Raw genomic sequence first — 27,415 nt, 5'->3', positions numbered from 1 at the left:
AATCTGCCTTCCAGAAGGATCTAAGTCAATTTTCTCATTAAAGAGACCTCGAACTTCATTTGGAGATAAACAGGAAATGTTTCAGATAACTCTTCTAAACACGGACATGAGATTTTGCTTTTCCTTTCCATGAGCACTCAGCTGCAGCCAAATGCCAGCCTAAAAGACAAGCACAAAGCAGGCTCTCCCCTGTCCATAAATATGAATGTTATTTCAATGTTGTTTACCACTTTTCCACAGATCTCTGCCAATGACAACAAGCATTCCAAGCAAATAATGCTTATCATGGGTAACCTCTTAAAGGACGCTCGGGTGAGCCATGAGTTTTCAAATATTGGGGTCACAATCATTGTGCTTTCCAAACAAGAGCTAGAAAAACATTAAAGAACTATTTCTTGGGCATTAAATGGCCCTGTAGGGTTAATATTACACTGGTTTACATGGCTTGGGCTTATCAGAGATGAATGCACTCTTGTTTTACCACCCTGGATGCTTGTAAAAGCTAGCTTACAAAGTACTATCACCAAAAGATGGAGTGAAAGAACCTCTCTGAGTAATGATTCACAGGACAATCCTATAAAAGACTGGGATCAATGGATACCACTTCAGCAGGAATGATAGATTAATAACCTGGGGCATCTGCTTTTCCCATGAAGCACTGCTAAAAGTTAGCACTTTCCAGCAGGTTTTCCCTGTACAAAGCAAGCGTAGGCAGCTCCTCACTGAACAATCATTCACTACCAGGCATTCCAACACAACATTTAACACAATGTAGTAGCGATGTTACAACCACACCAATCCCAACTCACGACTTACGCACTGCCAAGTGGCTTGAAGAAATCCTAAATATAGTTCAGCACTGCAACTTTTATGCAGGGCATGAGCTATTAAAAGATAGGTTCAAATACTCCCCTTGTGTCCTGGTAATGTCATGCATCAGGGCCTGGAAAAACCTCTCTGTACACAAGAAGTTGTGTTTAACCGGTGGAAAACTAGTGAAGAAGCTACAGAAGTTGTAATATCTAAGGTGGTTTGTGGCCTCTTTCAGATTTCTAATTAGTCAGATCTGTCTGTCCCTGGCTTAAATTACTGCCACAGCCTAAGGGCAGATAGAGTATCTCTCGAGTAGACAGTGAGTATACCCACCCGTCCAGCAGTCTCAGCCTCACACGACTTCATCAGCCCTGCACCTTCCACACTGGTTGGCTGGAGCAACTTTTAACCTGTACAATATTCTGCTGATTGCACCTGAAAGATGGAAAATGAAACTGATGGATACAACACCCACGGCTGTGTCCTCAGAGGCAGGAAAGCCCAACTCAGGATGTTACACAGCTTAACAAGAGCCATTGATTACCATCGTGGTGCTCTGTAAGTAAACAGTGTGATACAAACCCCTCTGTGGACTCATTCCTCACATAAATTACTCAGCTATGCAGTTTGAATGCTTATTAAAGTGTCACTTGAAAGCCTTTAATAACAATGCCTCTGCACGTTTATTTTCATTAGAGATGACTGCAGCTCTACAGTGGAATAGCTGTTGAGCTTCTCACCAAAACCTGTCTCCCTTTGTCATTTATAAATGGGTATGAAGCGAAGACAAGCACTTATAGATACTGAACAATTACCTTGTTGATGTTGTACATAATATAATCCTGCCTATGATTTCTGAGCCTAACACAGAGCTGATCCGCCAGGAGGAGAATCTGCTCAGGAAGCATCCCTGGGATGCTACCCACAGCAGGAAGAGAGCATCTCACATCACAAGATGGCACATACAGAATCACATTCCACGACTTCCATTTGGGAACTCACTGTACCCAGATGAAGCACACATGAAATGTGCATATGGATACGCTCGTATCAATGGATATGAGCCTTGGTCCTTAAAACAGACGAAGGTTTAGAGGAATAAATCCCATTAAAGCCACCCCAGGAGATTGGGAATCACAGCCCAGCTGACAATCAGGAAGTTCAGAATGAAAGTTACTTTTTCTTCTCCACTTCCTCCCCTTCATTTTTTAAGCCTCACTACAAGTTCCAAGCTGCTTCCAGTTGTGTAGGCTGGAGTTGGCATAGAGCTCAAAATAAGATCAGCTTTGAGCTAAATCTTTTGTGTGATATGCTGGTATCTGTCACGGTCAAGGTGCCAGTTTATTCTGATGCATTAACTCAGCCCATATGGAAGTGATTTCCCAGTAAGCCGTGCCTCTGCTCCACTGCACACCACAGCCCTGACCTGCCTGTGACTCAATGGAGATCCTTCACGATGACATGAGGAAGACACATGCCATGACCCCAGAGTTTGCTCCTTCAGCTGCAGCTGCCCTAAGAAAGGGTTGATGCCACCCTGGGCAGTCCCCACAAAGCACCAGTGTAGCTTGCACCAGTCAACGAAACCAGAGGGCCCAGACTTGAGCTGCCAGGCTCCAGTGAAAGGCAAATGATCTTGTTTCATTTCCCTCTTTCCCCCAGGTTTAAACAGACAACAAACTGATATTCTGCTCTGCAGGTTAATGAGAACTTGAGTTGTTCCCCTCAACAGAAACCCTCACTAGCACCTGCAGCACTCACAAGAGATCCAATACATAAAAACTAAGTACTTGGTGGCAAACTGAACACTTGTCTTACGGCACCCAACAACATCCACAAGGCAATTGCTGTAAAACATTTAACACATCTATTAATTACCCTGGAATCCTGTTCCACTTGGCTAATCCCCTCTTTAATTAGTTTCCTACATATATTTCATAATTCTATAGAATACTATCCATGCAGACTCACAGGCTTCCCGTGAATGCCATTGCTCTGCTTCAAGGAAGGTCTTCCCCATCTCATTTTCCCTGCTAAGGTGGTATTCCTCTGATCTTAAGTCACATATTCATGGTAAAACGACAAGGATGCCAACCTTGGGATGTCATTCACACCTATGGCAAGCTGGATGGGCTAAATCCTGACTTATCTAAGAGATAAATGTCCCTGTTGAGGGGAACAAAACCACAGTGAAGACACATCACTGATGCAGAGCCAAGGTTTGCTGATCTCATGGTATCATCCCTGTGCTCCCTTCCCTCAATTATGGTGAGAAAAGCTCTGAATGAGTGAAAAAACAGCATAATACACCCCTTCCAAACTCAGGACCATGAAAACCAGCAGCCAGCTAAAGATTACATCGAAGGGTGCACGTCCCAGAGAAAGTAAGTTCACATCATGCCCCTAAGCAGCCTGCAGAGATGGGGAGATGTGACCCCCAGTGCAGCTCAAGCTGCTCCCCCAAACACCACTTCTCTTCTAGGCTTTCACACAACCAGAAGAGTTCTTTTGACACAGGATTTGTCTCCTCATTCTGTCCAAGCATGAAAAGCTAATAGATGAGTTTGTAAAATCAATGTAAAATTAACTTGGTGTAAACATGCCACAACTTTATTTTTCTTTTTCTTGTCTTTTTCAATGTTAGAAAAGGGAAATGGTTCACTCCTGCCTTGGCACCTGGTGCCAAAGCCACTCATCTCTGTTAATGTTGCCTGCAAGATCCTACTCACTGATGTCTGTCATGACTCCCCCAAGCTCTAAGAGCTTACCACAACCACAGAATGCAACACCACCCGAAACCCAACAGCCTCAGCCCTGATACCTGTAAGCGAAACCAGTTACAGATCTGTCACTGCTAAGTGATGGCACTTTGGGAAATGAAGTAAGACCCTGGCAACTATTGGAATGCTTGGCCCGTACATGAAGTGTAAGGAGATGAGCAGCACTAAATATTCACCAATGAATTAATAGCACAGTTGATACCTCTTAACACAAAATGTGTTTTTAAGTTAACTCTGATCAGAACTGTGAAATGAACCATCTCCCCTTCCTTGTACACTGACTGGTCTAATCCGGCTTCAGTTCTTGATGCACTCAAAAGCACTCACTATCTAAAACACTGTATCTAAGCGAACATCTAATGCAAATGATGAATTTCAACCTCTTCACAGACAACAGTCAGATAAAAACAGGTTTAAAAAAACCCAATGCTCAGTCATGCACACAAATACACTTTGCTTTGAGAAACAAGGAAACATCTTCGCTGAGTTTCCACTGTTACAGCTCCTACACGTACAGTCATCAGACATCACAAAAGCCAGCACAAACCTCCTGAGCTTTGTTTCTTCTCCTCCCTTCCCCAAACCACCTCCATAAATTAAGTTCCCTGCATTTCATTAGAGTGCAGATTTACAGTACTGAAAGTTATCTCAAACATAAGCACTTATCTTTAGCTTGGAAAACGTCAGATATGAGGGTCAGCAACAAAGGGGTGAGTACCAGCCTGTGCTACCAAGACCATGCAAAGGAGCCCCTGGAAGGGTCAGTTTAGTTCACTCAAAGCCCTTACAAATATAAGGGTATAATTGTTATATATACATATATATATCGACACACAAAAAAGGCAACAAGCACTGGTCAAAACTTTACTATTACACTCACTCTTCAGTCTTCTCACCTCTCTTTAATTCAAAGAAAAGTTGTCATGGTCTTGTGTAAAGAATCCATATGACTAACCTGAGATACTTCATTATTGAAAGACACTTAACTAAGGACTAGCTTAAGATACGTTATTATTAAAACACACAGCAAAGAGAAGCAATAAAGAGGTGCTCGTATTTAATACCAACTAAAACAGGGAAGAGAAACAGTTTATTACCTACCCATTAAGCTTACAAAACCCAATCAGTCAATGTCATTTTAAAGAGTTTTAATGAAAGCCAATTACAGGTTCTTGCCTGTATTTTATCACCACTGCTCCAGAGCAAGGTACCTGCTGCAGGAGCAATGATCCTGCACAGACAACCACACCCCGAGAAGCTTCACTATGGGATGGCCACAGCTCCCACAGGTTTCAGCTGCTTCCAGTCAAAGGTCATCAGGAGCCTCCCAACCCCTTCCTGGCTCCGAGCAGATCTCCAGCTTTAATTCATTTGCCCCTGGCAGCTGAAGGCAGCCTGAGGTGTTTATCCTGCTCAGAACAAGGCAGATTACTTGAAATTCCACTCGGGATTTGGAGCTGTGGACCCAACACACACAAAATAATCACTGCAACAATACACAGCAACAAAAAACTCCATTACTTTCCATTAAACACGAATGAACGGGCACAAGATGAGCTGGAAGCTCTGCTCTTTAATAGCAAAACCAACGCCCCAGTAAAGGTCTCCTACTTATCCATTATTAGCTAACACACTTGACCTGTTTTATATGTATGTAGGCCCCAAAGAAAACAACCACCGTGTGAAGTGAGTGACTGGAGTGGAGGCCACGAGAACATAAGCTCAGATAAAACGGAAGTTTATAGTTTCAGGACCAGTGCACGCTTCCAGATGAAGCTCTTGCTAACAGCAGAGAGCAGTTTCTGGGGGGGACACAGAACTGTCCTCGGGGGGCACTGAGGGTGCACTGGGGCTTTAGCAGGGAGAAGAGCTGCAGGTTAAGAACCCGCCTGGGGTCTGCTCAGGTTTCTCTCTACAGAAGAAAGCCTTTCCTATACATCTTAACCCTCAGACACCTCAGTCCCTTCTGCTGAAGCTCAGCCGCAGAGGATGTGCTCCGTGGTGGGACGAAGGCCCCGTACAGACCGACCCACACCGCAGGAAGGGACACGGGGACTCGACCAGGGAACCCGCTGGAGGCCCTTCAGGTACCCGCACCGGGCCCCGTTCTGCCTCCAACAACCTCACCGCCCTGGGGGGCTGACAACACCGTCCAGCGGGCACACGGAGGCCCCAGTACCAGCGGAACCACGCCGCTTCACGGCGGGCCGGAGCAAACACCCGTCCAGACCCCGCTCCCGGCTCCGAACAACCGCATCCTCCGCCCCTTACCGAGCAGACAGAAGCTTTCCCCGCATCAGGCTCCGCCGTGCCGGGTGCCCTACCCGTCCCGAGAAGCGGCCGAGATTGCGGACGGCCTCCGCCCGTTCCCCGGAGCCGCCGCCCGTTCCCCGGTGCAGCCGCCGCCCGTTCCCCGGCGCCGCCTCCGCCCATTCTCCGGTGCAGCCCCCGTTCCCTGGTGCAGCCTCCGCCCGTTCCCCGGTGCAGACCCCGTTCCCCACCTGCCCACGGTCTGGTTGGCCAGCTGCTTCATACGGTTGAACTGCTTCTTCATGGCGGCGGCCGCTCCCCGGCCTCCCGCCGGGCTCCTGCCGCTCCGCCGCCGCCACACCGCCCGGCCCGGCCGCCGCCCCGCCCACACCGCCCTGCACCGTCACTTCCGGCCCCGCCCACTATATCACGTGTCCGTACGGGAGCGGCTACGCCCCCGGTAAACCGGATGTCCCGCCCAGAGCCCGGATGTTGCGGGCGGCAGCGGACGGAGATTCCCCCGCTGCCGCCGCCTCAGGAGCGGTGCCCACGCCGGGCCCGTGCTGCCGGAGCCCGCAGTACCGGAGCCCGCAGTACCGGAGCCCGCAGTACCGGAGCCCTCCTCGGGACCGGCTCCTGCCCGCACCACCCCGGCTCCGGTACCGAGCATCCCCTCACACTACCGCTCCCAGCTCCCCTTGCGGTACCGGCACCGCTTCCTGGGCGGAGCACTGCGGCCTGCGCTCTCTCATTGGGAGCCGTGGGGATGGATGGGGCCGTGGGCTAATGGCTGCCGAGCTCCGGTGGGCAGCCCCGCCGAGGCCTCCCAATGAGGGGCGGCGTTGGGCGGGCGGCCGGGTCTCGCACGCTCCATGGCGGCCACTGCCTGTGAGGGTCTGGCCCCTGGCGGCATCGACGAGGCGGACGAGGCGGTCCGGGGGACGTGCGAGGATGCGTCCGTCTGCAAACGGTACCGGTGTCCCGGGGCCACGGTCTCCGGTACCACTAAGGCGGTGCTGCGGGGACTGGGAGCAGTGCGGGCCGGCTCACGGATAAGGGGGCTGGAGGAAAGGGGTAGAGCCCGTTGTTTGCGGGAGGGGGTCCGGGGCCTGTGTCCGCACCGGGGCACCAGCGGCTGCGGGGGATAGAGCTCAGAACACGGTGCGTTCCGCTGTGAGAGCGCGGCCTGGCTTGGGTTTGTCCCCCAGGGCTGCTCCAGAGCACTGCCCGGCTTTCGACTTAGAGCCTGTTTGTACGGCAGCGTGCACGGTGCTAATAGGGGGGTCGGGAAGTTCACTCATGTTTAATATCTCGGTTAAAATCCCTTGGTATTTCTCCTGTTCTTTGCTTCTTCTCTGCAGGCTGGGCTGGGAGAGGGGGTCAGTGCTGCTGCTCTGCTGTGTGGGTGTTATTGCTGCCTTTTGTTCCATCCGTTTGTTACTGGGGTAGCAGCAGATTGTTGGGTGTTGTGTTAGTTTACCCTTTCAAATCAGCCCTAATGCCAGTGAGTTCTGTTAGAGTAAAATAGCACTGTTGTCTAGGTTAAAGTGGTCTCTAGAAGCTCTGGAACTAGGGCACACAGTTCATAGCATGGTGATGGGTATGAGTAAAGTGCTCATGAGGAGCTGTGGGCAGACAATTCCTGTATCTGCTGGTCCTCAAGGAGGAAACATTTGAGGTTAGGTTCTGCACCTGCAGAAGTTCATCCGACAGTGCCAAGGCCATTGAAAAGTTGCTTGTTTAATATAGCAACAGCTAAGAAGTTAACTACACTTCATGTAACTTCTTAATTGAAATAGTTCCATGTGTTATTGTGAGGGTGCTGAGGCGCTGGCACAGGGTGCCCAGAGAAGCTGTGGCTGCCCCATCCCTGGCAGTGCTCAAGGCCAGGTTGGACACAGGGGCTTGGAGCAGCTGCTCCAGTGGAAGGTGTCCCTGCCCATGGCAGGGGTTGGAGCTGGAGGAGCTTTAAGGTCCCTTCCAACCCAAACCTGTCTGGGGTTCTGTTTGATTTAACAGATTGTTGTAACCTGTGTCTCCATGTACTCCCCCAGGCCAGAGAGTGACCTCTTCAGCCTGTATGTGTCTTTTACAGTAAATCTCAATGGCTTTATTTCCTAATTCTCTCATTTCCCCCCTCTGCTGGACAGGTTTGCTGTAAGTGTTGGCTACTGGAAGGACCCTTACATCCAGTATTTTGTGAGACAAGCCAAAGAAAGAAAAGCACCTGAAATCAATAGAGGCAAGTTGGCATATGAATGGGAATGAAGACAGTTCAAATATGTACTTTATAACCTGGAAAAACCTTTTGATACTGGGTATTGTGCAGCATAGGAAATTTGAATCAAAACTCTTCTTTGCTTTCTGTGTTCTTAATAGAACATCTTTCTGTGCCTCAGTGTGCAGTAATCATTACAAAGCAATCAGAAGTGTTGTTTTGACCCAGGACACTGGGGTGTGTCTCTGCAAATTGTGCTCCCCAGCTGAAATCAATCTGCTCAGTTCCAGGTGAAACTTGACTAAAACTTGTTTTATCAGTACACCAGATGTTATTAATAATGAAAATGAATCAATCAAACCTTTTACATATGCTAAGAAACACCATTTGTTAAAAGGCTACCTAAAAATCTTAACAAGTGTTAATCATCAAGTACTAAGTGAAAACAATAATGAAAACCAAACCTTGTTTCCTGCTGCTGTTAACAGGCTATTACGCCCGTGTCCATGGAGTCAGTTACCTGATTAAAGCTTTTCTGAAGAAGACAGAATGCAACTGTCAGATTGTAAATCTGGGGGCTGGCATGGACACCTTGTTCTGGAGATTGAAGGTAATGACACTTGGGAGCACTGAGCTGGGCTGCACACAAGGGTTGTGGGTGCCTGGAGTACTCTTCTGGGAGGGCTTGTTGGTGTTATGTTCTATAGTAAAGAGTAATGCAGCCAGGCTGTGTCTTTCCTCAGGTCTGGTCTTGCTTAGGATTAATTTAGGTACCTTTAAATCTCGGTGCAGTTTTCAGTTACTTACCAAAAAGTGTGTGACAGGAAGCTGACCTCTAGTGGACTTCCAGGAGCAGAGCTTGATGCCACCTTGGCCTGTCCTCTTTAAGCCTTAAGGTTTTGCTTTTTTTATCCTATATTTAGCCAGGAATAAAGTACCAAAGTACAGGATCGTAGAGGCTTGATTTAAATGTTACTTTATGTATGTAAATGTGAATTTATATATGTAAATATACATGTCTGTGTTTATGTAACTTGCAAAAATGCAGATCACTCTGATACTATCTGATAGGATCATTTGACTGCACACACCTCTAAGTTACCTTCTCATTAGCATTTACATCTGTTCGTTTGGTGTCTGGAAGAAAGCCCAAGGCAGCTAGATGCCTTTTGCTTGGTCACAATTCATTACATTTCATTCAATAGCAGGGAAAAAAGAATGACTTTGTTTCTGAGAGGTGAAGCTTTTTTCTTACCTGCATTCCTATGAAAGCTGTCACTACACAGTTTTATTAACTTTCTGTAGCAGTGATTTTAAAAGCTAAAGCAGGCCCTCTAGTTCCAATTCTCTCTCCTTGTGAAGAGGTGTGGTATCATTAACATATAGAAGATGGGACCCAGTTATCTGAATGCTTCAGTGTTCTGGCTGATTCAATCTTGTGTTTAGAAATTCATGAGGTTGACAAGCTAGAACTTGCAGTGCAAATCCATCACAAAAGGATTGCTGCATAGGGAGAAACTTGGCACAGTTTATCCATCAGGGTGTCAGATAGTGACAATGTGAAAAGAAGAGGTTTTCCCTTTCTTTGTAGCAGAGGAGTACTGATGTGTGTTTAGTCTGGATGTCTGTTTGAGGACAGGTTGTGGAATGTGGTCACTTTCTGTGTAAACCTGTGCAAAATGTTCCTGATTCCCTTCTTAGAAGAGTATACTGAGGCTGCATGTTAAATGTTGTAATAGTTTCCTGTTGCTGTGCTCTTCTAGATCCTGATAGTACATTGTTGGAATACATTGTTCCAGTGATCTGGTGTCTAGGATTGCTGCATTGCATAAAAAGCCAAATAATGTCCTTAATGCTTAGAGAGCATTCTGATGCCTCTCTACTGTTGTTTTAGTGGGATTTTTAAGCTGTGGGACATTGTTAACACTTCTGTTACCAATGCCAGTGTAAACTAAACCAGAACTGTTCAGGACTTAAGGAGGTTATATCTTGTCATGTGCATGTGAAACTTGAATGTCCCTGATTCTAGAGTCTCTTTCCAATTCTTAGGATGAAAATCTTCTCCCTAGAAAATATTTTGAAGTGGATTTTCCTATGATAGTGGCAAGAAAAATACATCACATCAAGTAAGTATGGTGTAAACCTGTGTTTAGCTGTGTGAAACTGAATGTCATTCAGCAAAATGCCATGAGTGGCAAGCTACAATTACTTCATCTCTCTCCTGGGAAACTCATTTTGGAATGGAGGTTTCATTATGCAGGCAAGTCATACGTGTGGCTTTGTATCCACTATTCCCCACTGCAGAAGCTAATATGTGGAAGCTTTAGGGAGGCAAGCAGGCTTTACTCTTAAATTATGTCAAATAGAATGGGCAGGGGAAGCCTCACAATGATTAGAGGCCATTAATTCATCTTCTCTTACTGTTGAAGACAGTAGTAAACTCCCAGACCTGATATTCTGTTAGAGAGGTGGGATAGCTCGTGTGATACAGGAATATTCTGTCTGAACTAGTACATGAGGGCTTATGGAGAATGCTTGGAGAGAGTGTCAGGAATCCTCTTGATAGATTACCTCAGAACTCGAGTCATTGGGTCTAAAACTCAACTGCAACTTAGTAGTAAGTTGAACTTGCAGACGTTTGTATTTCCAGTAGAGGGCAGAGGTATCTCTTGTCTGTTTTTAACATACACACACATTTATATGTTAAAAAAATCAAATTGTATTCACACTGTTAAACCAGCTTAACTGCTCAGAGATGCTTCTTCCTTCTTCCCACAGATCAAAACCTCCCCTGTCAAAACCAATTATGGAATCCCATTCAGGGGACTCTCTTCTAATAGGTGAGTCATCCTAAAGAGAAGTCTGCAATGTTCTGCAGCACTTTTAAAACTTTTCTGATCATTTTGTTCTGCTATGTGGGCAGGCTTTTAATGTTTGAAATGCTGTTTGGACAGAGAATTGGGAGGGAAGAGAAGCTTCTTTCTTCTCTTACAGACTCTTGCCCATTTGTTCTGCAGCATGTTAGAGATGTCTTCTCTTGAAGGGGTTTTAGTCTGCCAGAAAGTTGTTGGGGTTTTTTCTCTCTTCTATATAGCTTAAGTTAGGTTTTCTTTTCTGCCACAGAGAAAGGAAAGTGCTACTGATAGTCATGTGTACTGGATTAAAATATCTGTGGAGTGTTTTCTTCTCTCTCCTGTCTCATTAAGAGCACAAGTCTTTAAATTTAGCAGAGTCTTCACAGAAGAAAGAGCCTGCAGAGTCCATCCTCAGGAGCCAGAGCCATCTGTTTCGTTTTAGTAGTAAGAGGACATTAGATTCTGGTCATGGAATATGCTTGACCTGTCTTGGCTTTAGCCTCATTGTGTTTGAGTCGGGACTGTAACTTGAAATCATCCTTACTTTGGGAAAAAATCCTGGGTTCTGTTGAGTAATGTTTTTAGTGCAGCACTGTAGTAGCTGCTTTGGACCCTTTAGGAGGAACTGGGATTATCTGTGTCTACCATACCAACTAACTTGTGTTAGCAGATGTGACCTTAAAGCAGAGCCAGCAGTGATTTGTGTCCTGATATGATCATATGTATGGGTGCTTTTAATAAGCAACTTGGGGTCTGGGGGGCTTGAGGGAGCCTTCCAAAGAGTGAGGAAAGGTGCAGAGAGTGAGGAGGTGCTTCTGGGGGCAAGGTGTAGGTGCTTCACCCCACGGCTCTTTGTGCTTTAACTTGGATCAGAGTACTGCCACACACTGACTTGTTTGTGCATTTTAATGCAAATTATGCACATTTTATTGCTTCATATTAGAGGCTCTTAACCTACCAACCTTTTAGATGTCATTTGAGTGGCAGAATTCTCATCATGCATTCAAGTCTCGAAAAATGAAAGCCCAGTGCCCCATCTCATTAAAACTGCTCCTAAGAACCACTGTGTTTCAGCCAGGAGACCTTGTGATATGTCTCTCATATACAATAAGATCTGCTATGTTAACACTGTTAAAAAGGTATCACTACAAGGTCGATCAGAAGAGTTTGATAGTATTGGTGCTGCTGAACAGCTGTAGATATGTGTCATACAGCAAAACAACTGCCAAGTTATCAAGTTGCAGTGGTGTGTTGTAATCAGAAGCTATTAATAGTAAGTTACAGCAGCCAACAGCAATTGACAATCACTGTTTGTATTGGAGTGGCTTATTTCTCTAAAGGTGTTTCTCTTGTTCTTTCTCAGTGCTGCGTTTTAAATACCCTAGGGTAGCAATTTTACAGTAACCAGGCTGCTGTAGGCTTTATTACACTGAGATCTTTGGGATGTAACATCTTGTCAGATAACTTGGAGCAGGTGGGAGTGTGTTGTGGAATCCCAGTTTGCAGTGGCACTCAAAAACCGCAGGTCAGTTCAAGTGAAATCCATGTGGGAGCTATCTTGTAAGGACACATTAATGGAACTGCTTCGTGTGGAAGTGCCACCAGAAGAGGCTGTGGAATAAGTAGATAAACAGTCAGATGAATAGGGATTTCTTACATGTCTATAGGAACTTGGCTATGAATTCACTCAGCTACTAACTGCTATATACCATCTTGTTTTAAAACTTAGGACTGAGAACTGGAAGGTGGTGGCTGTGGCTCAAATGGGCTGCAGGAGAAATCTAGGGAACTCCAAGCCAGTAGGACTGATATCTCTAATGGACAAATGAGTAGAAACTAACAGACATAGTGGAGCACTTGAGTAATATAATGTGTAGAGAATGAGCCCATGTGGCTTTTGATAAGGTAAGTTATGCCTCACAAACCTATTGGAATTCACCGTAAGAGTCAACAGATATAGTGGGGAAGGACATCCAATTAGTGCTTGAATTTAAGAAATGTGTTTTGGCAGCATCACTTACCAAAGTGTGCCAAAGAAGTTGCATGGTTTTTGTAGGGGGAAGGACTGGTTCTCATATGGATAAAGAGCTGGGGATGGAGGTTAGGCATATGCTGTTAATTCTCATTATGGAAGGAGATGGAGATCTACACTTTAGGATATGTTGTTGTTCAACACCAAGAAATAATTAGGAGAGTGGAATGATCAGTGAGTGGCAGCTCGTTGGCAAGTCCCAACTCCTCAGAGTGGTGAAGAACTGGGGAAGAATCCTGTTTTTTAGTGAGTTGGTGATAAATTCCATGTGGATTAATATCAAGTGATGCACATGGGTGGAAAAAATAGTGCCTCACATGTAAATGAGACTGTCAATGCTGGATGAATGTTGCTGCCCCCATACAAGATCTGGGTATTGGAATAAATAGATAGGTGAAAACAGTGGCTCAGTAATGGGCCAGAAATCCAGATCCAAATGTAAGGATTCCAAGAAAAAAGATAGGAAACAGCATAGACCCCAGGATTAGCAGCACATGTTTATGCTCTGTCTTTTCCCTAGATAGCTTCTGTTGGCATCTGGGAGAGGCAGGATACCAAAGTAGGAGGACCTTTAGTCTGACCTGATACTAATGCAGTGTCCTGGGAATGCCTCTTGTCATAGGGAGCATAGTGGGGCATAAGGAAGCAGCATTTCCAGGTAGGGGAATGTTCCTTATTTCTGTTGGGTTTGGGGTGAGGTTGTTCTGGCCTCTCCCTCTGCCAAATCAGTTCACAGAATCATAGAATGGTTTGGGTTGGAAGGCACCTTAAAGCTCATTCAGTTGCAACCCCCTGCCATGGGCAGGGACACCTTCCACTCCAAGCCCCTGTGTCCAGCCTGGCCTTGAACACTGGGAGGGATGGTTCCACACTGCTTTTTCTCTTTTTTATATTATATATAATATATCATATGTATTAATCATTATATATAATTATATCAGGAATAATTTGCTTAGATGCTTTGGAATTCGAGTTTTAATATCAATGGACATCACTCTTTTTTCTCTTCCTGCTTTTCTTGTCACACTAAATGTTTTCATTTCATGAGGCTAGTGCTAATAGACAACTTCATCAGCTTCAAGGCAACATCTGCTTCCTTCTTGCCCTTTACCCAAAGCAGTGACAGCATGGCTTGCGATTTAAGGGTGGATATCTGTGGCCTCTGCCCTTGAATGCAGGAAAATGACACTTGGCATTGAACAGCTTTGGCATTTTCTAGGAAGCCTGAGGTCTCCAAGGTTGAGCAGGGAGTCTGCAGTGGTTTGACATTGCTATGGTCATATCAGGTTAAATAGTTTTCAAAGTTCAATGGCACTGACTGGTTTATGGTGCAGTGACTCGTGCTGGCAATGTAGCACCCCACCTTTGCTACCTTGCAGGTGCTAATTATGCTTTAATGAGTTATTACCTTTCAGTGCCACTGGTGTGCTTCCTGCCCCATCTAGTCCAGTTGGTTGAGTTTCCTTTTCCCAGTGTTTCCATTCACAGGGGTGTTGGCGCCTGGCACTGGGGATGATCCTGCATGTGCAATACAAGCTAAATGCCTTTGTGTTTTGACACGTACCCTGTTCTGATGTTGTAGTTAAACAACCTGAGTAAGACTTTATCATGGCTATGAGTCTGCAGAATAGGTTGTATGAGCTGGTTGCTTGTAAGGCTGCTAAAGATACCTTAGGATGAAAATCCTAATGAAAGGGGTTTGAGTCAATAGCATCCTGCATGCTGTCTGTTGGAAAACCTCCAGGAAATTGTTTCACTGGGTTATTGTAGCAGAGGAAACACTGTGCTTCGTGCTCCTGTGATGGGTTATGTAGTGCTGCTTCAGCAGATGTGTTAAGGTAGCAGGTGAGTACCTGAGGGCTGCTGTAAATCAACATTTACTGGCATGTTTTTGTGGAGAAAAACTTTACTGCAGGCAGGTCAGAAGGCAACTATAAATAACTGCTGCTACTCTTCAGTTACTGAAATCACGTCTAAATTTGAAACACTTGTATTGTTATTTCTGTGCCAAGAGTCATGGGAAACACACATCCAAATGGTATGAGCAGAGCAAAACCTTCTCTGCTGCGTTTCACACAGATAACAGGAGTGTGCACCTCAGCTGGGAGTCTCTGTTGGGCAGAGGGGATGGGCTGGAGCAGTGGGGCTCATTTGCTTGTTCTTTCACTTCTAGAATCCCAGACTGGTTTGGGTTGGAAGGGACTTTGAAGCTCATCCAGTTCCAACCCCTGCTATGGGCAGGGACACCTTCCACTAGAACAGCTTGTTCCAAGCCCCTGTGTCCAACCTGGCCTTGAGCACTGCCAGGGATGGGGCAGCCACAGCTTGTCTGGGCAGCCTCTTCTCCCCTCCCTTGTATTTCTTTAATGAAATTGGAATCTGATATTTCTCAAACCCTCATTCCAGGCAAATACAAGAGAGAAACTGCACATAGCTGAACGTGCTGAGTGTGAGCATCACAAAACCATAAGGTAGCTGCATGCTTCAGAAAAGAGCATCATGACCAAACAACTTTGCTCAAAACCAACATGAAGTATTGGCTTGGAATTAGTGCTTGGAATGGGGGATATTCAATGGATTAAGCCACGAAATGTTGCTTGTATCCCAGCGTTAGGGCAGTTGGCCTGAGTCACAACAAGGTGGCTGTGATGTACATGTTAGTGAAGCATTGGGGGGTCTCCATCCCAGCCTGGAGGGAAGGCAGCAGAACTGGCAGCACAGATCTGCTGGAGCATGCAGGGCTCTCCTCTCTGCTGAGGTCCCTGTGGCAGATACCTTCAGAGGGGTGAGACTACAGTGAGAAAAACAAGTAAGGTTTTAACAGCAAAGGAATTGATTCAGTTAAAAGAAACTTCTTGTTCATAAGAGAATATCAATGGAGACCCTGTGCCTGTGTTACCAGGCCAAAACTTGCTTTTTCCTTCCAGCTGCTCTGTCGAGGCAGGTATTGTAGAACACACTTGTACCAGCGCTGCTCAGTCAGGGTGGCAGCAGGTTTTCAATGTTTCATACTTAGAGCATCAAGCTCTGCAATAAAGGAGAAATTGGTGCCAGACCATGTACCAGTACATCATTTTCTGTGATGTTTATGGCTGTACTTGGACTTTCAGCCTCCAGGGTGGGAGCAACAGCAACTCCAGCTCTCAGCAGCCTTGCAATGAGTGTCTGCTATTGAGTGTGAAGTGATAGAGCTGTTGTAAGTCTGATTTTAAAGTCTTCAAGTTATCTGTCTAGTTAAGTATCATCTCTTTGGCTTTAGCTATAAAAGGCTATTTTTAATGCCAAGTGCAGGCTAAAGGTGGAAGCTAGCAGGAAATCTTACAAGGAAGTTTGGAGGAGGCTTAGCTTAAACTCTTTGCTCTTGCTTTTTGTCCTTGTGCCTCTCCTTGCCTTTTAAAATTGACTAATGTAAATTCCATATTTTCCCCTCACATTTCCTTTAGGATAAAAGTGTGGATTATAAATGTTGAAATCTATGAATTCTGGAAGTATTAAATGAGGTGCTTTCAGCTATGTGTAAAGGGTACAATTTTTAGCAATTGTATCAGCTTGTGTGTACTGCGTGTGCTGCTCTGCCTCAGTACTATCTATGCTCGTGTTTGCCAACAACCATCAATGGAGAGTCGAGGGAAGCTGGCAGCAAAATGTGTGGAGGAACAAGTACATTCTGTTTGAATGGACCAGAGGAGGGGAACCAGGCAGCCGGATACTGGGAATGGGAGTGAAGTGATTGTATTTGGAGTGAAAGGCTTCTGAAGAGAAGAGACAATCTGTTCCTCGTCAGCTTTCTTGGCCTTTCTGCTGCAGGGACTCCCGTGTTAAGGCATGAATATATTTGGCTTTAAGGTTTGGAGACTATTTCCACTGAATCAAATCATCCTTAAAGAAACCTTTTCCAGTCTGGTGTTGAGTTGGTTTCTCCCCAGTAGTTAACTTTGAATAGCCAGGCTCCTTATTTTCACATGTCCACAACCTGTCCATCTACTGAGCTGCACAGCTTGATGCTGAGCATCTCCAGGTTGCTTCCTTTGGCTGTCCCCTCTCCCACCATGTCAGAGCATAACAGAAGTTCTGTGGCTTGTTGGGGTATCACAGGCTCATTAAAGCCAATGTTAGGAATGGTGATTGCTTTACCTGCTCCTTCCTGCTCTTCAGTGATAAAAATGCTTGAATCAGTGTGGTGCGAGCAAGAGACATTCAGTTCCACTTCTGAAGTGTCTCTACTACTGCTGTTACTGGATCACTTAAAAACTGTTGTTTATTTCTGGTTATAATGAATGTGTTTGTGTGGCCAGGTCAGTGAAGCTGGACAAGAAGATTGCATTCATTTCATGCTAATTGTGGTGCTGATGCTCACCCTGTGCTCTCTCTGGACACCAAACCAACCACTATATAAATACTTCCCTGTGTGTGGTGAGGGGTTCTTGTGTGGCTTTTTTTTCTGATGCCATTATCATGGCCTTGATGTAATCACTGAAATAGAAGGGAGTGGGAAGTAGTAAAGCTATTACAGAACATGCACATGGAAAAAAGCCTTGACTCAAAATGTTGAATCATTTGCTGCACAACTTTTTTTCCCTTTCTCTCTTCTTTTTTTTTCCTTCTGTAACTCTCTATGAACAGTTCTGGTTTCTGTCTCTGGTCAGAAATGTTGCTGGAAAGATGCTGTTGTCACTTCTTTAGTGCTGTTTTCAGTTGGTCACTTAAAACTAAATGGAGGCGCATCTCCCACACTTAGAAGCACCGCTTCAGTTAAGAAGTTGTCTTTTCCACTCCCCCACTAATGTTGTCTTTCCTCTTTTGTTTCCTCTCCTGCACTGGGAACCCTTTCATTCTGCCTCTTCAGCCTCTTGGCTTCTCTGGGTCTCTTCATGTAGCTCGTGGCATCTGCTTCTGTGTTACCATTCAGGAGCTGTGTCTGCCTGCAGCTGATCCCAAGCCCGCCACTGCAGGCACATATGGATTTGCCACTTCAAACTCTCACCGTGGGGTTTTTCAGTGCTTAGCTTATTTTATCCCTTGCTCTGTTACCCATGTATGGTAAGAGAGGAAGCTTTGTGCTATTTTGTCCTAATGGCACTTCACTCTAGTAAAGTTGAAACATGAAAGAACAATGATCTATTCCTGCAGAACTTTGTTTTTAAGTGGGTTTGATGCTGCACGTGCAAAGTGCTTTTATATGGGGGCTCATCGAGTGCAATGCATTGCAACTGGTTGTCAGAATTATTGATGACAAGATGCTCGTGGTGCTGCTGGCTTCCTTCCAGTTCTTCTAGGGTGGCAAAGCATCTTTTGACTTCAGTGTTAGTTCCTCCTCCATGTTGGAAAGCGTTTGCAGGAGCTTTGCTGCCTGTTGTAGGCCAGGGTGAATATTTGTTTCTCAGAATAGCTTTTCTAACTGGACTCCACACTAAATACCATTGCTAGAGCATACAAAGAGGCTAAATGATAACTTCTTTTGGCACTAAAATCTGTCTGATACTCATGTATACTATATATCATTAATTGATACAGCTGTATCTATTGTTAATATTTGGAACATTGTTACTCTTACTCAGTTTTACAGGAATTTGTATGCTTTTTTCAATGTAGTTCCTCATGTACATACATTGGGTCATTTAAAAAGACTTTACAATCAAAACAACTCCCCACACCTTTAATCTTCGCATTTTTCTTCTCTCTGCATTCCTTGAAACCATGGTAACGGGTGGGATAACCCATCTGCATTAGAGTGGCTGCCGAGTGAAGGAGGAGGCTTGTGGCAGAGTCTGATGCTGATATATCACCATCTGTAAACCACAGCAGGCAGGTAGAAGGGCAGTTAGTGCTCTAGAAAGAAGAGATTGCTGTTGATGCTAGGTATAACAGCTTAAACCTTCACTTCAAATTCACCTGTTCCTGCATAATCCTTAGTTGCTAATTTCACCTTCCTTCCTGTTTGTAACCTTTAGCCTTTCACCTTGCAGACTCTCATAGCCTGGACTCCAGTCGATACTCCATACAAGGAGCAGACCTCCGTTTCTCATCAGAGCTGGAGGAAAAGCTAAAGAAACATAACCTGGATGTACAGTAAGATTATCTTCACTTTCAGGGGGGGTTATGAGGGCTCATGGAAAGTACTCATGAAGCGAGTCAAGTCAGGCTTGGGCATACAGTAGCTACAGCCAGTGCTCATTATGCTATTTCCATGGTTACCTTTTCCTGAGCCCCTGGAGCAGTGGGAATTGAGCAGACACCTCCTGGAGCCTGCTGGCACTGGTGGGACTGCTCCAGAGCTCCACTGCTGAAGGAAGGTTGTTCCTTGTGTAGCCTATTCTGCAAACTGTGTTTTCTTCCTTTCTGGGAAGACCAAACATGATGGAGCTATTTGCTCCTTGTTCTTAAAACACTGTGGGGAGTGAAGCATGGCTTCTGTGAATGAGCTCCTCATGGCTGGTTCTCTTTGGGGTCTGTGATCCTTTCACATGATTTCAAGCTCTTGTTGCAGAGCAGGAAAGTGTGATTCCTTCCTGCTTTCCCCATCCCTTGCCCTGAAGGGGAGGAGTTCCCTCAACAGCCATTTTCTGCCTCAGAGCTCACATCAGTTTTCTTTCTCTACTTCATGAATCAACTCTCTTAGAAATCTCTCAAAGAGTTACCCCTTGCTTGAATTAGGTTGAAATTTAGTCAATCGAATCCCAAGTTATTCAAGGGGAATCTCTAACTAGAAATGTATCCAAATGTCATAAATTGCCTTTTGAAAGAGTTGGTTCAGTTGCATTTAGTTTCAGCGCTGAGTGATGGGCAGTACCTAGAGCAGCAAGTATGTTCCACCCCAGGAGCTGTATGAGTCAAGATTTCTGGGAGCTCAGCTGCTAAAATGAAGAATAACTCTGTCAGTCTTCAATTATTTCAGAGTTTTATCTTTGTAATTATTTTCTCTTGCCTCCACTTAACCCCCCTGTTGTTCCCTGCACCTTTGACAAGTGATTGCCATGGAGTCTTATGAGAATTGAACTCCAGAAGCTAATACCTGGGGGTTTATTGTTCAGGCGTTAGGTTTCTGGAAGGGGCAAGATTTAAGTTTTCAGAGTGGATGATGGACATACCTTTCAAATATAAGATATATAAATAGCAGCTATCTGGCTGGGTGGGAGAGAGCATATGGGCAAGCAGAATGCATCAAATTGCCATTTAAATCTTTACACTTCCATCCTCTGAAATCTTGCCTTGCTTGCCTACATTGCTGCTCCTTGTGGGATTTCTCCTGCTTCTAGTGACTTTTTTTTCCCTTTTCATTCTAGCAATTAAAAGAAAACTCCATAATTCTGAGCAAAACTACTCGTGTAGATGTCTATTTTTCTTTCTCTGTGGATGGAGGGGGAAGAGGCAATGTGCAAACTGTGGATTGCATTTTGCTAGATAATAAAGTGGAGCTTATTTTGCAGATACTGAACACATTTGTCTAATTAAAATTCTTCATGGAACTTCTTTCAAGAGAAAACTTTTTCCATTTTTATTCCTAATTTAACTGATCTCTGAGAGAGAGCACATTGTGTATACAGGGAACAGTTCTTCTGCAGCATGACTTTCAATATGCACTCCAGTTCATGCGCACAGCTCGGAGAAGACTTGGAGAATACATGTTCCTCAGTAGTGTGGCTGACTATGGGGAGATTGTTTCCCAAAGTCTCTGTGTTGTAACCCCAGGAGTTCGCTGTGGTTAATTCATTGCCTGATGGAAAACCCAGTTGTGGGCAACTGAAGTGATTTTATTCAGTCTTAAATGTGTAATTCATAAGAAGTGTAGTTCTTTTAAGAAATTTTGGGGACACAAATTACTTTGCTTCTAATTCTTTATAGATTTTACTTGTTCTTTTGCTAGAAATAGTTCTCTTGTATTTTGTTTCCAAGTTTGCCAACGCTGCTGGTAGCAGAGTGTGTGCTGGTTTACATGACCCCCCAGCAGTCTGCAAGTCTCCTGAAGTGGGCAGCCAGCACCTTCCCAGTGGCGATGTTCATCAACTATGAGCAGGTAAAACAAAACTGGCACTTTCAGACCTGAGTTGTTGTCATCAAGAGTGGGAGTTCTGCTTGTGAAATAAGAGTGGGCCATGTCCTTTTGTAGAGAGAGCAGTTTCTGCTGTAATGCGTTTTACCTTGGAGATGGGAAAGCTCATCGTATGCAATACAGAGCTATTCTGAAAGGCAACTCTGGATTATGTTGAGCCAAAGTAGTTGAGACTTAATCCATATGTGGAAAAAACCACAGAATATTGGTTTAACTAAGACAGAGGAAGAAGAAATGGTGCTGAATGTTGGATGTGAGTGTGTAACATTGCATAATTGCCTCTCTGTGTTCTTTGGCAAAGGGGAGCAAAAATCACATCAGCATGAACTCAAGCTTCTCTCTATGGAAGTAAATGCTGCTTGGGGGAAGTAGGTGGCTCCAGGAATTAGAAACAGGATCTTCCAAGCTGTAAATCACTGCTGGAGAGCTGAACCAAGTTGTCATCAACTTGAAGCAGAGTCAGTGTTCAGTGCCCAAGTCCAAGTGGCAGCATTGTCACCAATTAAACTAGCACTCAGCTTGTAAACCTGAGGTAGCTGAGGAGATTGTGGCAGTGGGAAATGAGACCTGGTGTAAGAACGCAAAGCTTAATTTAATGTTATCCTGTACCTTTTGTGACGTGGACAATTCAAGAGTTTAACCAAGTTACTGCTTTTCACTGGGCTTACATTCTTTTCGGAAGGGGGAACACTTTTGTCTCCTTCTCTACCTGAGGTGAACATGACAGACCGGTTTGGACAGATCATGATTGAGAACCTGCAGAGACGACAGTGTAACCTGGCTGGGGTGGAGGTCTGCAAGTCCTTAGACTCTCAGGTAAAAGGGGCACAGAGCTTTGTGTGTGTTTGATACCAAACTTAACCTGTCTGCAACTTCTTCCTCTGTGTATGCGCTGTAAGGTTCAGAGCAATGGCCAAAGCAGGGTTGGTGGAGCAGCTGCTACCTGCTGAAATCCTTTCCTATCTCCCTTACATGGTTCCCTGTAATCAGTGCCATGGTTTCCTGTTAGTCACCTCGTTTGGTAACTGTACAAGAACAGCAGTAGATCAGAACACAGCTCCATCTATCCCACTGTCCTCTCTGCACAGAGGTTAACAGCACATGCTTAGAAAGGAGTGTAAGAGCTCTTCAAAGAAGAGGTCAGGCAGATGGCATAGAAAATCCTTAGGGAAAAGCTGTTCTCTGGCGTTTTTCCTTGAGTTGTCTGAAAACTGTGCTGCTTGTTTACTTCACAGAGGCAACGATTGCTGCTAAATGGCTGGGAAACTGCACAGGCCATTGATATGATGAAAGTGTACAGCTTTTTGCCACAGGCCGATGTCAAAAGGTATTACTGATAGCTTGCTTGCAGCCAAAAGTCATCTTCAGATGCCATTTCCAAGGTAGTTTCACATCGATATGTAGTACGGGATCCCCTACTGTAATGGAGTGGAGGCTCTGTGCAGATGCTAAGTAGACAGAACATGTCTGAGTGGAGCTCTGCAGAGCCTGAAGGCTAATGCCTGGAGCAGCATTAATGATCCAGAGGGTTATTGCTGCCAGGAGTAGACTGGCAGTGCTCATGATTTATTTGGGTGTGATGTAAAGCTTCTTGTGACAGCAGTTTGCAACTAAAAGATGCTACAGAAATGCTGTGTGGAGTTTGTATACCTAAGGTGGTTCCTGTGGATATCCAGCCTCCACAACACTAGAGGCATGCAGTGGAGTCCTAAAACACCCTCAGAACAGACAGCCACTTTTCATGTCCCCAAGGGAGATGACATCCAGGTCTTTGCTCCAGGCCTTATCTGTTTGCATTTTCACTATGAGTGGAAAATGGCCAGGCCTGATCTTCCCTCCCTTCTTTCTTGGCAGCATATTTAGGTAATGAGCCAAGGCAGGGCAGAAATGTAGAGCTATGACCTGGTTTACTGTGCAGGCAAAGAGGGAGGGGGAGGAGAAGTGTGCCCAACAGTGTGGTGTGATTATTTCTCAACAGATGGATGCATCTTCCATTCATATCATCTTCAGGAGCCAGGCTGCTGGGTCTGCAGACAGAGCTTAGTACACAGAGGGTATAACCAAAGGCTGTTGTAACAGTAATCTCCATGGATTTTACTAAGTTGTTTGCATTAAAGAAAAGCTAAAAAGGAGGAAACTAGTTTTAGTAAGTGAATTCTGAGCTGTAGAATGTGAAGTGTGAATTACTCAGTCATTCATTAACTATAGCTGGAATTAGCCAAACCAGTTACCTTGGTCAGAATAAGTGTTCACATATGGGGATTTCTCAAAGCACAGAACTGAACAGGTGAGACTGGAAGTCATAGGTTGTTTAAATGGGAACACTCACTGTGTGACTGCACCATATGGCACTTGTGGAGAGACATAACTTGTGCTGTTTTCTTGCAGCATTTTTGTCTACCTTAGATCTGTTCAGCTCCTTCCTCTTGTTCCAGATGCCAAGAGACAGGTTATGTAAACTCTGTCCCTTGGTATTAATGAGGCAAATAATGCTTTCTGTTTCTGGAAGTCTTCACAAAAGCATCTTCTGCAGCATCTGCACATCTGTAAAGAACTTTTGCCTCACTTTAGATCCCCAGTAACAGCCCTTCCAAGTATTTAGCATGGAAATTAAGCACTCTGGTATTTAAGTAGAGAGAAGAGAGGGATTTGCCAGGTTAAACTTTTTAAAGCAAGCACAGCTTGGGAGAAGTTCTCCCATTTGTTCAGTGGAAGACATTCAAAGATCTTGCTTTAAGAAGCCTAGGCAGGAGCCATTTTAGGAAAACAAATCCTCAGATCTTGTATATGCCATTTGGTTTGTGCTTCATCATGAGCTCATGTGGGAGAGTTGTTAGAACAGCACTGGTGTACCCATCACTCTTCCAAGACATAATATGGACTTATTATTGTCTGGAGAAAATGCCATCTTCAACTGTTCCCTGTAATCCTTTGGTAAAGATAGATCTCCTTCCATTACGATGCACTAGTGTGTCTGCTTACATCCAGCAAGACCAGGTACATGCAGTAGAAGGGGTTAGAAGACAAGTACTGGGGTTTGTGGGAAGTTACACATATTAGTCCCCAGACATGAATTTCCAGGGCTGAGAAGTTGAAAACATCTTGGGGGTTGCTTGTTTCATTCATTGACAGCAAAGGGAAGGAGTAGTATTATCTTTGGTATGGACAAATACCTGTGTTAATGTACTAGAGGGGTAACTGCCTTATTTACCATAGTTTTCACATGAAAGAATACATTAAAAACAGTACTGAGGCTCCAGCTGGCATCACAACTTGTATTTTATTCCTACAGGATAGAAGGACTTGAATTCCTAGATGAAAAGGAGCTGTTTGAACAACTAATGCAGCACTACTGCATCTGCTGGGCTTCAAAGGACAGCAGTAATCTGGGTAATGCTCTCCAACACCTAGTAGGTGACCCTTCACATTGAGATCTGATGTAGGAAGGCTGGGACTGTGCACACCAGATATGTGACAGAAGCACCCCATCACAGGAATGGGGTCTGCTGAGGTGTCACTGGGGCTGTGAACACCTCCCAAAGGGTGTCTCATGTCTGTTCCTCCACAGCCTTTTGAGGGTTTGTATAAGGCATCTGAGTTGCCCAACAGGAAGCCCATGCAGTAGAGGGGAGTTAGAATCCTTACACTGAAAGATGCCGTATGGGTTACCATAAATAACTGCCTGCTTTATACTATCAGTGCTAATTGAGAGGTTTACAAATCCCAGGCATGTAAAGCACCATATGGGCACACAGTATATGAAACCATGGTGTCCTGACAACATAAAAATAAATCTGCATTCCTTAGCCCAATCTTCTTCTGCACTGGCCCCATTTACATCCACTTGAGACTTATGTTTTCTGTGCTCCTTTCTCCCAGGATCATGGTTCAGGGGAAGGATGGGTGTCTGCAGCCATTCTTTGTCCAAATAAGAAAGACAACTGTGTTACAGGCTCAGTTTTAGCTCTGTTTCTCTCTGCAATTTCAGGGATTTTAGTCTTTCTAGAGAACTTCTCTGCCCACCATTTTATCCCTTTCTCTTCTCCTTTTCTACCCTTCCCTTGCTCCTGACAAAGCAATATTCAGGAGCCAATTCTATTGTCTGCTCCTGAGCAAATGGAATAGATGTAATTGGCTGAAGCTGTGCAGCCAGACTGAGCAGCAAAGCATCTGATACAGCTGGTAAAACTAGATCTTCGATATCCTGCTGTAATAGAGATGTGAGCTTGTGGTCTCTGCCTGCCTGAATCCACAGCTTTGATAGTGTTGAGCTGCAGAAATGTGGTTTCATTTGATTTCTTCCAGCCAAAAGGTGATGCCTGTAATACAGAACTAGAGGAGCTGAGGCCAAAATGTTCCCCAGCTCATAGCAGCCAGTATTTCTGGGAACTCCAGCATTATTCTTTGCTGTGATTAGAGGAATGTTTAGGACAATCTGGGGTATTGAGGTTGTGTTACAGTGTACCTTAGAAGTCGGAAAAGACAGATCTCAGAGGAGATAATCAGATGTCTAATGCTTGGCTGTGCCTTAATCTAAAGCAGCTTTCCTTTATCCAGTGTGAATTCACTGCCCTCTTTAATGGTACTTTCCTCAGCTTTCTCTTTTTAAATGTCATGGGCAGACACTGTGTTGTTCCTTCTGTCACGAAGAGCTTCAGCACTCCTTCAGATTGGCTTGTTCACATTAATTGCTGCATCACAATCAGAAAAGGGCTAAAAAAGTACAGCTCAACCTGTTTCCTCGTTTCCTCCCCTCCCACCAATTCCTTCGTGTTTAAGTTGAAAAAACCCCCAGAAATTCTCAAAGCATCCTTCTTCCCCATGTCTCCCTGTCCTAATAGTAGTGAAGTACCTGTAGCATAAGATTAAACACTTGTTTCTCCATACCCCCTTCTCAAACAGGTCTTGCAAGCATCACGTTCTGATGGGCTTGCTGGAGGGAAGCTGAGCCCGAAGCCACAATGACTGCCTTCTGCTGGAGACAAGACCACAGAAATGATGGGGCTTTGCATGTGCCAGCTTCCATCTGGCCTCTGTGCAAGCAGTGCCAGTGCAGGAGGTGATGGGTGCTGCAGGTGTCACTGCCCTGTTGGCTTTTGGGAGTTCTAATGGACTGTTGGCACCCATTGCGAGCAATTGTTACCAGGCAAGACTTTCCCTGCGTTCCCAGATACACAATGATGGACTTCCATAAGTTGTCAGTAATTCCTGTTTAAGAGTTTGCCTTCCTTGGTTTAAAACTGGAAGTGAAGTCTTCCTGGGTGATACCATTTTCCTCTTTTTGTCTTCTTGTGGATGTGTAAAATGTATTTGTGACAAGAAGCTGGAGAACGCACGCTGGTGAGCTGCGTTGTTGGGTATCTCTGCACTGTGCATGGCTGATCATGAAAGTTAAATCCTGTTCATTTTCATTATGTTGAGGTTTCATTTTGATGCAGTGCCACCGTGTCAGCTTTCTCCAGGCTTTACTGGTGCTGCAGGGCTCTCACTGTGCTGGGTGTGTGGAAAGAAGAAGGGGAGGTGTGAGTCTTGGTCAGTGATGTACGAGAAGCTGGATGATGTGAACACAGGCTTTATTTCACTGGGAAGGGCTTAGCTTGGCAGTTCACCCTGGGCTGGTGAAGGTAACAAAGAGATGACTCTAAATTTGCACTGCTTCTGGTAGTATCTTTACACCAGTTTCTCATTCTTTCTTTTCCCTTAAACAAAACAAAATCCCAACAGCAGTGAAAGACCTTTTGCTATTGTTTGAAATGGAGTCTTGCAACCTTCCTATGAGAAAAACAATAAATGTTTAGTGTTTATAATTTGCCCAGTGTCTTACTCATTAGAAATTACTTATTTGTAGCTGGTTTAGTGACTGCGTTTTTAACTCTTTCACCAAGAGCCTTGCCAAAAAGAGTGTCTTTTTAAAGCAGTTGCAAGCATAAGCAACCATTTTCATGCTGTGTGTGACTCTGTGGTGTGGGAATACCTGGCTTTGGAAACAGTTGACGTGGGCTTGGACTGGAGATGTGGGAAGGGGATTATTGAGATACCAGGAAAAGTAATGAGTTCTCAGAAGTGACAGTGATAATTGCAGAGCAACAGAAGCAGTAAAAGGAAACAGCCTTCCCTGCACTGCCCTCCTCTCCATCACCGAGTTTAGTCACTGGCAGCTACAGGCCTCCTGCTGTCACCTTTGTGTCAAGCTGGTTTCTTGAATGCCAAGGCTCAGAAATACAGTATTTGGTTTATGTTCTGCTCTGTCTTTGCAGAGTGTTCACACAAGCTCTGTGCCCCCAAAGGGCAGGGATGGACTGTGCAGTTATGAAAGGAGCTTATAACCTTTGCTTCCTAGATAACAATATCAATGGTATGCTGATGCCTGCACGTTTGAGATGTTGGGGCTTATCTTCCATTAAGAGGTGCGTGCAG

At 44.9% G+C, this 27,415-nt stretch overlaps 2 protein-coding genes across 6 annotated transcripts in view; one reads left to right on the top strand and one right to left on the bottom strand.

Moving 5' to 3' along the window:
* Positions 1-6,223, bottom strand: part of ARHGAP17 (Rho GTPase activating protein 17) — a 43,727-nt gene extending 37,504 nt beyond the window's left edge. For all 5 annotated transcript variants that reach the window (XM_034065164.1, XM_034065163.1, XM_034065167.1 and 2 more), the window contains exon 1: positions 6,095-6,223. In XM_034065164.1, the coding sequence (XP_033921055.1) occupies positions 6,095-6,147 (53 nt within the window). In that variant the 5' untranslated portion in view covers positions 6,148-6,223. The remainder of the gene's footprint in view (positions 1-6,094) is intronic.
* Positions 6,224-6,449: 226 nt separating this feature from the next.
* Positions 6,450-26,805, top strand: LCMT1 (leucine carboxyl methyltransferase 1). The gene is made up of 11 exons (XM_034065552.1): positions 6,450-6,813; positions 7,994-8,085; positions 8,550-8,671; positions 10,111-10,187; positions 10,840-10,901; positions 18,915-19,017; positions 20,842-20,962; positions 21,713-21,814; positions 22,234-22,325; positions 24,291-24,388; positions 25,901-26,805. Exons 1-11 carry the CDS (start codon positions 6,716-6,718, stop codon positions 25,921-25,923), a joined length of 990 nt encoding a protein of 329 aa, XP_033921443.1. The 5' UTR covers positions 6,450-6,715; the 3' UTR covers positions 25,924-26,805.
* Positions 26,806-27,415: the final 610 nt, after the last annotated feature.

This window comes from Melopsittacus undulatus, chromosome 8 (assembly GCF_012275295.1).
Source record: "Melopsittacus undulatus isolate bMelUnd1 chromosome 8, bMelUnd1.mat.Z, whole genome shotgun sequence".
NCBI lineage: Eukaryota > Metazoa > Chordata > Aves > Psittaciformes > Psittaculidae > Melopsittacus > Melopsittacus undulatus.
This window is presented reverse-complemented; position numbering and strand designations above follow the sequence as displayed.

What these genes read in the sequence shown, in the direction of transcription:
- LCMT1 (XM_034065552.1), top strand. Translation starts at nt 6,716, where the DNA reads ATGGCGGCCACTGCCTGTGAGGGTCTGGCCCCTGGCGGCATCGACGAG. An exon ending in AGAAAAATACATCACATCAA is followed by an intron (nt 10,188 to 10,839) that starts GTAAGTATGGTG and finishes TTCTTCCCACAG; the next exon opens with ATCAAAACCTCCCCTGTCAA. An exon ending in TGTTCATCAACTATGAGCAG is followed by an intron (nt 20,963 to 21,712) that starts GTAAAACAAAAC and finishes TCTCTACCTGAG; the next exon opens with GTGAACATGACAGACCGGTT.